The sequence below is a fragment of the Lycium barbarum genome, chromosome 2, assembly GCF_019175385.1.
Source record: "Lycium barbarum isolate Lr01 chromosome 2, ASM1917538v2, whole genome shotgun sequence".
Taxonomy (NCBI): Eukaryota; Viridiplantae; Streptophyta; class Magnoliopsida; order Solanales; family Solanaceae; genus Lycium; species Lycium barbarum.
In genome coordinates, this window is record NC_083338.1 from 137,089,084 (window position 1) to 137,102,726 (window position 13,643).

At 36.9% G+C, this 13,643-nt stretch overlaps 2 protein-coding genes across 2 annotated transcripts; both read right to left on the reverse strand.

Annotated features, from left to right (window-relative positions):
* Nucleotides 1-885: 885 nt before the first annotated feature.
* LOC132628987 (uncharacterized) lies at nt 886-1,447 on the reverse strand. The gene is made up of 2 exons (XM_060344738.1): nt 1,392-1,447; nt 886-1,249 (listed from the first exon to the last, which is right to left on the reverse strand). The coding sequence occupies exons 1-2, from the start codon at nt 1,445-1,447 to the stop codon at nt 886-888; spliced, it is 420 nt and encodes a 139-aa protein (XP_060200721.1).
* A 3,161-nt stretch (nt 1,448-4,608) lies between these two features.
* Nucleotides 4,609-5,340, reverse strand: LOC132628988 (uncharacterized). The gene has a single exon (XM_060344739.1). It carries the CDS (start codon nt 5,338-5,340, stop codon nt 4,609-4,611), a length of 732 nt encoding a protein of 243 aa, XP_060200722.1.
* Between the last annotated feature and the right edge of the window lie 8,303 nt (nt 5,341-13,643).

A 13,643-nucleotide genomic window follows, 5' to 3' on the forward strand; every position in this document is an offset into this window, starting at 1 on the left:
TTAATCATGCAAGGTTTGTTCATGGTGAAAGAGGAAATGGATTTTTGTTACAAAGGGGAAAGAGGAGAAGACGACAGGATGAGCAGAGTAGATTGCACAAAAATAGGTCTGTTAGGTTCTGCCATAGCTAAAAGGAGGTTTGTGTTGTAGCCAAAAATGGTGGAGAGAGGGAGAAGAGACGAGAGAGATGAGAGAGGTAAGAGGTGCGGCTATCTTCTTTTCTTTTGTTAGATGATGAATAGGTTTAGGTGAATAAAAATAGTGGGCCGGGTCGGGTCGGTTCAAATGGGTACTGGGCTGGGTCGTTTGAGTTGGGCTGGTCGGGTAATTTGTTTAAGGGTGATGGGCTGGAAGTTTAAGTTGGGCTATTAATTGGCTGGTCTAAAAAGAGCTTTTGTGGGCTGGTGGATCCGAAATTTTGGCCCCTTTTCCTCCCTTAATTAATTTATGTGGACATCTTCATCTTAATAATTTGGGCTAGGATTAACCACTTTCAAATATGTGATATAACTTCTTATAAATAACCGCACAATAAATGGTGAACGTATTAATATAGTGCTGTGTTAAAATTTGAAATAACTCATCCAAATTACCAACGATCAAGAAACGCAGATAAATTAATTGAAGGAGAAGCGGGACAAAATTGTGTGTCAACGGTCTATACAAAGCAACTGTTAGCTAACCAGCCAACCTTCTGAACAAAACCAAAGCAACCTCGTCTCCTCCCTACCTGATAAACACATTACCCCTGACACTCTCTACCTAGACTGCCCTCAATTCAAGATTCCTATACCTCTCAGTAATCTATTTACAACTTACTGATATATTCAAACAACCTCTTATTATTTCGAACTCTAATATAGATAGAAGTTTTTGTTTCATGAATTAACTTATCACTGGTTGTGCTTCTATTCTGATATAGCCGGGTGTTACGTCAATCCATATTCCATAAACAGTAGTAGCAAAGCAAGCCTCCAGTAGCACATGTTGTGGCCTTCTTCCTTTAGCAGTCTGTTGCACCCAAGTATACTCTTGTTCCCAGTTTCCCACATTTCTGCTCCACCCTAGCCAGCTTAACATCTCCTGCCATACTTTTTTAGAGAAGCAGCAATGGAACAACAGATGTTCTTGTGTTTCCAGACCATTTTTGCATAGCACACATGTTCCATTGACATCAATGCCCCATTTAATCAGTAAATCTTGTGTTCTAAGACTACTAAGCAAAGCCAACCAGAGAATGAACACTGTCCTGGGACTTGCAACAGAGTGACAAATCAGACTACTCCAAGCTACCTTAGTTACAGGTCTCCTCAAAGCTATATAAGCTGTTTGTATGTGAAATTTCTCTTTTTTTTACCAAAGTAAGGCTAGCTATGATTATGTGCCAATACTTCCTCATATTTAGGATCTTCCTCACCATCCATGATGCCTGTTTTGGTATTGCCATTGTGAACATATTCTGATTTTTTATATAATAAATATGCACCCAAGTAATCAAAAGCTTCTCCTTATGTTGAATCAATGCCTATAAAAGTTTACTAATTGCCGCTTGATTCCATAGTTTCATGTTGAGTATATTTAGACCCCCTGCAGCTTGAGGCAAGCACACTCTTTCCCAGGCCACCAATGCTCTTCTTGACACCATTGCTTGCCCTGTCCACAAGTAGCTTCTACATATTGCTTCAATAAGATTAATGATCTTTTGTGGAAGTAGGAACAATTGGGACCAGTAAGATTGGATCCCAAACAAAACAGATCTGATCATTTGAACTCTCCCGGCATAAGAGAGCCCCTTGGCCATCCAAGATGTTATCCGGGCAGTCATCTTAGCCACCAGTGGCATACATTGGGTTATATTGAGTCTTCTAGTTGATAAAGGAACCCCCAGATATTTAACAGGTAGTTCCCCTATCTCGTACCCCAAGACTTGTAAAATCTCCTTTTTGACTCTATTAGACACCCCACCAAAAGACACTTGGCTCTTAGACAGATTTGCCTTCAATCCTGAAGCAGCAGAGAAGAGGTCAAATTTCTCCTTTAAGAGCATGACAGATCCAGTATCTCCTCTTGCAAACAAGAGGAGATCATCAGCAAAGCATAAATGAGTGATTCCCAGCCTTTCACACCTTGGATGGAAATTAAAATCAGGTATTGACTGCAGAGTCGCTAGGCACCTGTTCAAGTATTCCATAATCAGGACAAAGACATAAGGAGACATGGGGTCCCCTAGTCTAAGTCCCTTTCTTGCTTGCATAGTGTGTGTTAATCCTCCATTAACTAGAAAGGTGTAGCTCACTGTTGAGATGCAACATATAATCCATGCTATCATCTTACTGGGAAAACCAAGCTCTTGTAATACTTGTTGAATAAAACTCCATTCTACAAAATCGTAGGCTTTCTGAAGATCCACTTTTATCATATATCTAGGTGAGAGCTATTTTCTTGTGTAACCTTTAACCAACTCATGACTTAGTAAAAAATTGTCTAAGATTACCCTCTCTGGGATAAATGCAGACTGGCAACTTCCTATTAGCCCATCTATCACTCCCTTGATTCTAGCTGAGATAACTTTGGAGATGATCTTATACAATGTGGAACAACATGCTATAGGTCTAAAGTCCCTAATTCTTTCAGGATGGGAGGATTTTGGTATAAGTGTTACCACTGTGTTGCTAATTACCTTCAGCATTCTACTCTCCAAAAAGAACTCTTGGACAACTAAAGTGACATATTCTTTAATAATTCCCCATGCTTTTTTAAAGAAGTGAGCATTAAATCCATCTATGCCTAGGGCTTTGTTGTTATCAATGGCAAATAAAGCCTCTTGAATTTCTGTTTGAGATATAGCAGCAATCATTTCCCTTTGTTGTTGCACATTCAAGCTAGGGCCATGCCTCATGATGGTGATATCAACACAAGGTAGGGTAGGTGCAGCAGTACCTAACAGTCCTTTATAAAAAGTAAGGATTTCCTCCTCAATGTCACTATGTTTCAACAATGTTCTCCCCTGAGCATTCCTCAAAGCGGATATATTGTTTGCATTTGCTCTAGCCTTCATACAAGCAAAAATATACTTGTTATTACTATCCTCGACATTAATCCAGTGAGCTTTTGACTTTTGCTTAAATACTTTTTCCTGGATGTCTGACCATTTGTTCAAATCCTGCATAGCATTTTTTTCTTGTAACAATAATGTTTCATCAATGTGGTTTGTCAATTGGATTTGTATTGCTTGTACCCTATCCCGGGCCTTCTGGATTTTATGTTCAAGATTCCCCATCTCAGCTTGCATAAGTACCTTGAGAGGTTCTTTACACTTAGTCAGCTTCTGCCACACTTGAAACATGAATGATCCTTGTGTGGGTTGTTTCCATACTTCATCAATTATACCCAAGAATCTCTCATTAGTAGTTAATACATTCAGGAATCTGAATGATCTCCTCTTTCTAGATTAATCTAATGAGAATTCCAGGTGAATGGGAGAATGATCAGAGAAATTATTTTCTTTGAAGTCAGCTGTGATCCTTCCATACGTCAAGTTCCAGGCTGGATTACACAAGGCTCTATCAATTCTATTCCACACATAACCGTTTGTCCATGTCAACACTCTGCTTGTGGCCTTCATGTCAGTCAAGTTCAATGTATCAACCATTTGTTGAAAGTCATTGGTCTTATATTGTGTCACTTGCTGACCCCCCACTCTATCTTCAATTGAAAGGGGAGTGTTAAAATCGCCACAAATACATCAAGGGGTGTTAATCAGACTGCCTATTCTGCCCAATTCTGCCTATAGACTCTTCCTTTCTTCAATAATATTCTTTCCATACACCACTGCAATATGACTTTGGAAATCAGTCCTCCTATCCTATACATGAGACAATATAAATTGGTCATGAGTTTCCTCAATAGTAACTTGGATATCGGCTGTTTTCCATAAAATCCAGATCCTGCCATTAATAGCCTTTAAATAGTTATTTGCCGGACTCCAACCTCTAGTTATTTTGTTCATGATTTTCGTTGCATTATGTTCCTTAACCCTTGTCTCCAACAAACCAGCAAAGTTAATTTTATTTTGCACCAAATAATTCCTCATCTCCTTCTGTTTGAAGGGCTTGTTCATGCCCCTCACATTCCACACGATCCAATTCATTTAGATTTCTTCCTCCCTTTGGGAGGCTTAGCTGCTGCTTGTGTACTCTCAATACTATCAGCCAAAGGTGAAAAGGGATTGACACTAATCATCTGCGGCCCCTGGTTCGGTATGTGATTAGTACCCACTGAGTGAACCTCTGTAGGACCAGCTGTGTTCACCTGATGTATTGGTGCAATCAGACTGACCCCTTGCTGATTTTTACTCATGTGAGTTTGTGGTTTCCCAGCTTGCTGCTTCTCAACTCCTAGTGCTTTAGGTTGAACCATTGATGCATAAGTAATGCCCCTGCGGTTACCTCCTTGGGCGTGACCAGCCGGTCGATCCTTATCAGCTGGTTGGTGTATTGGCTCCATGCTCGGACTGGTACCATTTATCTCTTGTTGCTGCTCAGTCCCTACTACAATAGGTTGTTGAGTATTAGTGGATGGTCTGGGATCAGAAGTGTGCATTTTCCTTCATACCCATCTCTGAACATGTTGTTTCTGATGTGCTTTGCCTCTCTGATTTGGGTTGTGCTGTGGAGCTGGCGTCCCTCTCTTTACCTCATCTGCACAAATATACCCATACTTTAGACACTTAGGACAATACTTAGGGCACCATTCATATACCACATCCTGCCTGAAGGAATTTCCCTTAGAATCTACAATTTGCACTTCTTTTGGAAGTTTTTGCGTAGCATCCATGTCAACCAGTACCCTAGCGTAAGAGACCTTACTCTGCTTTGCTGTACATTCATCCGCAAATAAAGGATTACCCAATCTACTTCCAATATTACCAAGTGTCCTAGGTCCCCAATAGATCATAGGCAGGGTAGGGAATTTCACCCATAACGGCATTGTTCGAGGATATTCTTCATGAAAATCAAACTCCGGAGTCCAGAACTGCAATACAAGAGGTATACTATTCATTGTATAAGGGCCAGCAAACATAATCTCATATCTATCCTCTGGGCTTTGAAATTTGACGATATAACATCCCTCGTCATGGTAATATACCTCGGGGAAGGCCACAATATTCCAATTACGAGTAACGTAGTTACTCATATAAGTATAGCTCAGTGTGTCACCCATTGTATAGACTACTAAAGCATTCATCCAATTCTGAGTCTGTTGCTTAACTTCATCCTCTTCCACATAAACCACAGGTTTCTCGTCGACAACAGTTGGGGCTACATAGGCAAGCGGCATACCCTTGCTAGCAACTCTATTTTGAGAGAACAAATTAGTCGACGGCGTTTTGTGCTTACCTTCTTCAGCACTAATTGGAATCTCTTAAGGCTGAACAGTCTCCTTTGGAGATGCTTGTTGGCTAGTATCCTTCATCTCCAGCTCAACTGGTGTTTTCTGATTACCCACTTCAGATCTAGCCTACTTGCGCTGACTCGATTTCTCCGAGTCAGGAACAGGTGTGTTCATCATTGGAATCAGAGTAATCTCTGTCTCGACTGCTTCCTGTCACAATATTTGAACATGGCTCTGAGACGCCACTGTTGCACTTCCCTTTTGCATAGGTGTCTGCCCATCCGTATGCCCTTGTGGGTTAACCGTAGCTCCTTTGCCTCTATCAACATTACTGATGTTTACAGTGCATCCTTGCTCTGTAGGTAGTGTATCTTTTCTTGGTCTCCCTCTCTTAGCCATGGAAGCTCGAAGGTGCACGTTAGCAGGAGTCTAATCGTGCGTCAAGAGCATTTCAAGTAGAGAGAGAAAGTTTATTGTTTGAGCCCAATTATTTTATTTTATTTACAGAAATTTAGATCACAACTTCCAGAGGATATAGTTCAACACATTGTTGTTGACACCCAATTTTGTCCCTCCGTTATTCTAATTTATTTCTTCGGGCTTCTAAATTTATTGACGAGCTAAGTATTTTATTTTTACTACTATTTCTACTACCATTAATATCATTACTTTCTTTTTCACTATTCTACTATCAACTTTAATAGTATTACTTTATCACAAATTTTAAATGGTTCGTCATCGTTTCATTTTAGGATTTGTACTCTTGATTGCCTATTAATCCCCTAAACTAAACTTCCAATGATATCACCTTAAAACTAAGCATAACGAGAAACTGAAAAGCACGCTGAACTGGAGAGAAACAATCTGGGGAAAGGGAGTCTCATATTCAAGCTATGCATATCCTCCAACTCATAGAGGTAGTTAACATAAACAATCCATCTCGAATGGTAAAAATTTTAACGTTACAAGTAAAACATAGAGATTGACTTCCCCATTACATTAAACCATAGAAATCCACAGCAGATCTTCTTATTATTAAAGAATACTCGAAATATGCATTCTAGTAGAAACAATGACGATTAGACTTTAATAAGAATGGGGTCTCTATATCAATCAACAATAACCTTCAAGAGGTCATAACAAACAGCAAACTAACGCCACAAAATTAAATCACGAACAGTAATTACAAGCCATCGGAATGTGATTTTTTATGCTAACGAATCTCAACAGAATAATAAATCAAAAAAGCATCAAATTTTACCTGTTGGTGGTGCAGTGAACGGGCGTCGACGGCCTCGAATCTAAGCTCGATTTTTAAAGTAACAAGCCGAAAAAAAATGTAAAACCACTTAATCTTTCAAGTGGGTGTTCCAAATATAGTGATTGAAAAAAAATGTAAATGTTTCAGAATAGTTAAGGTCACCGAACAGAACTCTAACAGGACGGAATTCGAACAAATCTAGATTTAGAGTAATAACGAAAAATAGAAAAAATGTTGAATGTTGTGAAAAAAAAAACCCCCAATCCGTGTTGAACGGTATCAAAGAATCTCACAACCATTCATTATCAAAAAGAATTTTCACACGCTTGGTCCATAAAAAAAATTAGACTCGCATGTGAAAGGACATATTGAACATATGATTAAGGTAATAAAAGTGTACCCTCTATAAATTTACCTGACTCAATATTATGAGTTGCAAGAACAACTGCTCCAGAGCCATTAGTAATCTCGCCAAGCCTATACTAAATTTTAACTCATTCATGCATTACCTTACTTTGAAGTAAAACATATAAGTTACAACTAACAGATTTATTTGTGGAGAACTGTTGGCTTGTATACCCATTAATTACTCGCACCTTCTTAGGATGGCCACTTTACTCTTCTTCTTCTTCTGAGCATATTGTCGAAACATAAAGAACATCGCTAGAAAATTATATCTTTCACCTTTTATTGTTTTCTCTTATATTTTCAAATGAAGCAGACAAAATATTTTGTTTAATTAGTACCCTTTGGTTTTAGAGACGATCAATGATAAATTTCAAATCAATCAATTGAAACAACATACCCTGCTACTTCACGTCCAAGAATGCGAGGAAAGAATGAATTGCTCCTACATTATCCAAAGGAATTAAAAAGAAAAAGTCGATCCAGCTTGTGATATTTACTGAAATTAGTAAATCTTTCACTTTCTCGATCAGTAATTTATTCTCTGGCCCCATGCCACAGCACCTATAAAAAAAAAAAAAAAAAACTCTACCGTTGGTTCAAAATTACTACCGGAATTCTCAAAAAGAAACAAGAAAGTTTATGTTATGTACAAGAAATGGAATGAAACAAATGTCACACCTTTGCAACGAATGACTTTCCTGACAGTGCTTGACATTCTTTCTTGATTTCTTACTAACCACTGAAATAGAAAACTTTATGTCAAACAGAAGTTTGGGTATTTTTTGAATACCTAGTTGGATTTCCTTGAGGTGTGATGAGAAATTGCATTAGTTGGTTTGTTACAAACACCAAATATTAGTGTTTTTGGATGATCATCCTAGGAACAACTCTTTGAAAGTGTATATTTGATGTGGCAGTTATTCCATGTTCTTTTTAGGTGATACAAATTGAATAAGTATCTAGTTTAAGAGAGTAATTTTAGTAAAGTATGATAATTAAAGAGCTATTGAAGAAGATATATTTTACTTGAAATTATTTAGTATGTTGTTTTAGGCATATTGTCAACCAATTTGGCTGCATCAAAGTTCTTCCCTTGTTCCTATATTTTCTTTCCAGATTGCAATTCAATGTGCTGAGTGCAGTTAGTGTACCTAAGCTGAAAATTCCCCTAGGCAAATTGAACGTCAAAAAAAAAGGAATTAACAGAAGTTCTGCAAGAGATGAATTGTTGCGATCAAAAAGTAACCCAAATCTATAACCCAAAAATCCCCAATTTTTAATCAATAAAAGAATGACCTGAGTCCTGAGGAGGATAGGAGGTGCAAATAGAGTGGAGATCGGGGATGAGATCAGTGAATCCGGACACAATAGTCCCATTATATCAATATAATCTCGACTTCATATGAGAATTTTTCTCCAGAATAGTTGCAGAAATTCAACATCGGCGAACATCAAAAGAAAGCTTTGTGGTCAATCCATCGACTCCAATCAAAGACAGAGAATACAGATGAGGAGGTGAAAAACTGAAAGGTGATTGAAGATGGTAATCTCTATGTTTACGAATCTAGAAGGAAGAAAGGAATACTAAAAAGTGAGAAGTGGAGAACGGCTCAACAAAAGCAACACGTGTGTCATACGTGTTTGCAACTTAAAGAAGCAGGGATGCACATGTAATTTTATTCAAAATGTACACGCACACAATGCCGTATGTACTATTCAAGCGAAACCAAAATTACGTGAAAATGGTTATTCAGTACAGGGTACTTCTTAAAGGAATTAGATATTAAGACATGAAGACGAAATTTATGCCATTCTAATCTTTTTGACAACACCAAAAGCACACAACAGATCAATAATGAAGAAGATGATTCTATATTGAAGCTACTGGTACGATCTATGGTTAGTACGATTATTAGTAACCAATAAAATCAATAAGTATATTTTCATTTTTTAAATATTTGTGCTTTCAGACCAGAAAATCATGTATCAAGCAACGCTAATTTAATGGCCATTCTACTGATCAGTTGGCTGATTGAATCAGTAATGCTACTCACTTCATTTTTCCTTTTTATTGACTTCTTTGTATTATTATAGAAACCAAGCTCGACATGTCAACAAAATAAGAAATTTAACAAAAACTTTTAATCACAAAAGCTCCAAAGGCAAACTAAGAAAAATTATATATAACAAACACATTCATTGAAATGGATCAATATGTCATATATCAACACACTTCTGTCGACTTCTAAAGCAAGCAAGAGTTGCAACATATTTATAGTATCAGTTATCAAAGTAATTCTCAGAAACATAAAATTATAGTACAATTAATTAACACCCAATGCAATTCCCTACATATAGAACCATCCAAAGAATCAATGCCTCGTCATTTGAATTTGGATTCTCTTACTATTGTCTTTGATGATTGGGGTTTCAACCTTGAGAGTAAGTGCGGGAACCTCATATATATTGTTCAACAATAACATTCAGTGAAGAAAATAATGTACCTTATATTTGAATATGTTGCTAACAGGTCCAAATGGTAAATACTTGCTCGCATGAAATTGTGCATGTCTCAGATCAAAAGAAAGCCGTTGTGCCATGCCATATAGCTGAGCAAATTAGAGTTTTTGACTAACCTTTCTGATTCCTAAATCTATAACCTTGGATGCAACAAGTTTTCTTGTTAACCAAAACATTTAATATTGGTTAAGCAATACTGAAAATAATTAAACGTGTATCATCAATAACAATTTAAATTTTTAGATGAGTTAGACACATAATTCAGTACGGCATCAAAGAATCTCGCAACCATTCATTATCAAAAAGAATTTTCACACGCTTGGTCCTTAAAAAAGAATTAGGCTCGCATGTGAAAGGACATATTGAACATATGATTAAGGTAATAAAAGTGTACCCTCTATAAATTTACCTGACTCAATATTATGAGTTGCAAGAACAACTGCTCCAGAGCCATTAGTAATCTCGTCAAGCCTATACTAAATTTTAACTCACTCATGCATTACCTTACTTTAAAGTAAAACATATAAGTTACAACTAAAAGATTTATTTGTGGAGAACAGTTGGCTTGTATACCCATTAATTACTCGCACCTTCTTAGGATGGCCACTTCACTCTTCTTCTTCTTCTGAGCATATTGTCGAAACATAAAGAACATTGCAAGACAAGTTATATCTTTCACCTTTTATTGTTTTCTCTTATATTTTCAAATGAAGCAGACAAAAACATTTTGTTTAATTAGTACCCTTTGGTTTTAGAGACGATCAATGATAAATTTCAAATCAATCAATTGAAACAACATACCCTGCTGCTTCACGTCCAAGAATGCGAGAAAAGAATGAATATTGCTCCTACATTATCCAAAGGAATTAAAAAGAAAAAGTCGATCCAGCTTGTGATATTTACTGAAATTAGTAAATCTTTCACTTTCTCGATCAGTAATTTGTTCCCTGGCACCCATGCCACAGCACCTATATATAAAAAAAAAAAAAAAAAAACCCCACCGTTGGTTCAAAATTACTACCGGAATTCTCAAAAAGAAACAAGAAAGTTTATGTTATGTACAAGAAATGGAATGAAACAAATGTCACACCTTTGCAACGAATGAGTTTCCTGATAGTGCTTGACATTCTTTCTTGATTTCATACTAAACACTGAAATATGAAAACTTTATGTCAAACAGAAATTTGGGTATTTTTTGAATACCGAGTTAGATTTCCTTGAGGTGTGATGAGAAATTGCATTAGTTGGTTTGTTACAAACACCAAATATTAGTGTTTTTGGATGATCATCCTAGGAAAAACTCTTTGAAAGTATATATTTGATGTGGCAGTTATTCCATGTTCTTTTTAGGTGATACAAATTGAATAAGTATCTAGTTTAAGAGTGTAATTTTAGTAAAGTATCATAATTAAAGAGCTATTGAAGAAGATATACAGAAAAATGATAAAATTCTTCCCAATATAAGAGGATGGCCATTTCGGCTAGCTGCATAATATAAGACGATGGGAGTTTTGGCTAGTTGCACAATAGACTTCAGCATGAACTTTTAGTTGAACTCCATCCACTCTGTCTGTGCTTTTGCTGCAGTTGTCTAAGCAACTACACATCCTCGTTGGTATGTTGTTTCAAAGTCTCATATATATTTTACTTGAAATTATTTAATATGTTGTTTTAGGCATATTGTCAACCAATTTGGCTGCATCAAAGTTCTTCCCTTGTTCCTATATTTTCTTTCCAGATTGCAATTCAATGTGCTGAGTGCAGTTAGTGTACCTAAGCTGAAAATTCCCCTAGACAAATTGAACGTAAAAAACAAAGGAATTAACAGAAGTTCTGCAAGAGATTAATTGTTGCGACCAAAAAGTAAGTCAAATCTATAACCCAAAAATCCCCAATTTTCACTCAATAAAAGAATGACCTGAGTCCTGAGGAGGATAGGAGGTGCAAATAGAATGGGGATCGGGGATGAGATCAGTGAATCCCGACACAGTAGTCCCATTATATCAATATAATCTCGACTTCATATGAGAATTTTTATCCAGAATAGTTGCAGAAATTCAACATTGACGAACATCAAAAGAAAGCTTTGTGGTCAATCCATCGACTCCAATGAAAGACAGAGAACACAGATGAGGAGGTGAAAAACTGAAAGGTGATTGAAGATGGTAATCTCTATGTTTACGAATCTAGAAGGAAGAAAGGAATACTAACCCCCCGTTTGGATGGTGGTTTCTGTGGTTCATTAATGTATGGTTTTGTACGACACCATGTTTATTTCCATTATTCCTAAAATTATGTGGTATGATATTGTAAATTCGTGATTCATTCCATGGTTATATTACCATGAAAAGTCCCAATTTTTGCAACCACAAATTTAGTGATTTTTCCGTGATTACGTATTTCATTATTCCATTATACTCTATCCTCCACCTCATCCCACCCCACCCTAACACTCACCCCCACCCCACCCCTGCTCCACCCTCCACTATCCACCCCACTCCCACCCCCACCTTACTACTCACCCCACCCACCACTGCCCCACGCTCCACCATCCGCCTCACCCCTACCACACCCACGCCACTTACCCCCACCCTACCACCCATCTCACACGACCTACCTCTCCACCACCACTACCCCTCACCACCACCTACCCCCAAACCACTTACCCCACTCTACCACCCACTACCCCCATCTTCATCCCACAACCACTCACCTTAGACCACCTACCCCTCCACCACCTACTACCCCTCACCACCACCTAACCGCACCCCCACAACCACTCACCCCCACCCTACCACCCACTACCCCCACCTTCATCCCACAACCACCCATCCCTTCACCACCCCCATTACTTATTTTTTAAAGTTCCTATTTATTCTTTACCTGAATTTTATTAATATATATTGTCTAATTTCTAATTAAGAGTTAAGGATATTTTTGTAAACTTACAAGTTATTATACAGTACAATACAGTTAAACCAAACAATACAAATGTTATTAAACCACAACAAACGATACAGTCTATCCAAACATTGTGTTAATTAATACAGTACAATAAAATACAACACCATACTGTACCATACCATACTGTACATTAATGAACCATGAGAAATAACCATCCAAACAGAGGGTAAGAAGTGACAAGTGGAGAACGGCTCAACAAAAGCGACACGTGTGTCATATGTGTTTGCAACTTAAAGCAGCAGGGATGCATATGTAATTTTATTCAAAATGTACACGCAGACAATGCCGTATGTACTATTCAACCGAAACCAAATTACGTAAGTGCCCTTAGTCGTAGTATATATATATATATATATATATATATATATATATATATATATTTTATACTGCTAATAAACATACCTAAATTTACACTGTCGATGCATATATATAGATGAACATTAGTACAGATACACAAACGTTATTCGTTTATTAAGTGGAATTATGTGAATATGATAAAACAGTGAAAAGTAAAAGGAGTGTAAAAGTGACACGTGGCCAAAAACATAATTAATACGTGTCACTTGAAATGAAATCATCTGTTCTGATGCAATTTTTATGAGCAGGGGCAAAATAGGGAAAGTACGAATATATTTAATACTAAGCTACAGTAAGATTCTACTTTTAACTAATGGAATTATTCAATGACAAGTGCTTTGACCAAATTACCCTTGGTTGCCCTTGGTCGGCGATCCACTTCTTCAACTCATGCTTTTATATAGTTTAGTTTTAAAAAAAGGAATTTGTCTATTACAAATTAAAAACTAAAAAAATGGAAGAAATTGGACGAATTGACCTTCAAATGGGCTGGTATTTAATTTTTGCCTTTACCAATTAATTTTAGGAATAATTTCAATAATATGCATTCCAGCATAAAAATATTATATCCACGTAGTTATATTTTTGATTTACATCTGCATAGCCAATTTCTTTTACAATAGTGTTTATACACACGATATACAACATTATACACTTACTGTAAATAATGTGTCGATCTTATATAAAAGTGTATAATAATGTATAAAAGGGTTATTTTGGGTAATATTAAAAATATGAG

Bases quoted from the DNA above. Each gene is read 5' to 3' on its own strand.
- LOC132628987 (XM_060344738.1), bottom strand. From the start codon at position 1,447: ATGGCAATACCAAAACAGGCATCATGGATGGTGAGGAAGATCCTAAAT. The intron at 1,250-1,391 runs GTATTGGCACAT...TGCAAGTCCCAG, and splicing joins AAGATCCTAAATATGAGGAA to GACAGTGTTCATTCTCTGGT.
- LOC132628988 (XM_060344739.1), bottom strand. From the start codon at position 5,340: ATGCCGCTTGCCTATGTAGCCCCAACTGTTGTCGACGAGAAACCTGTG.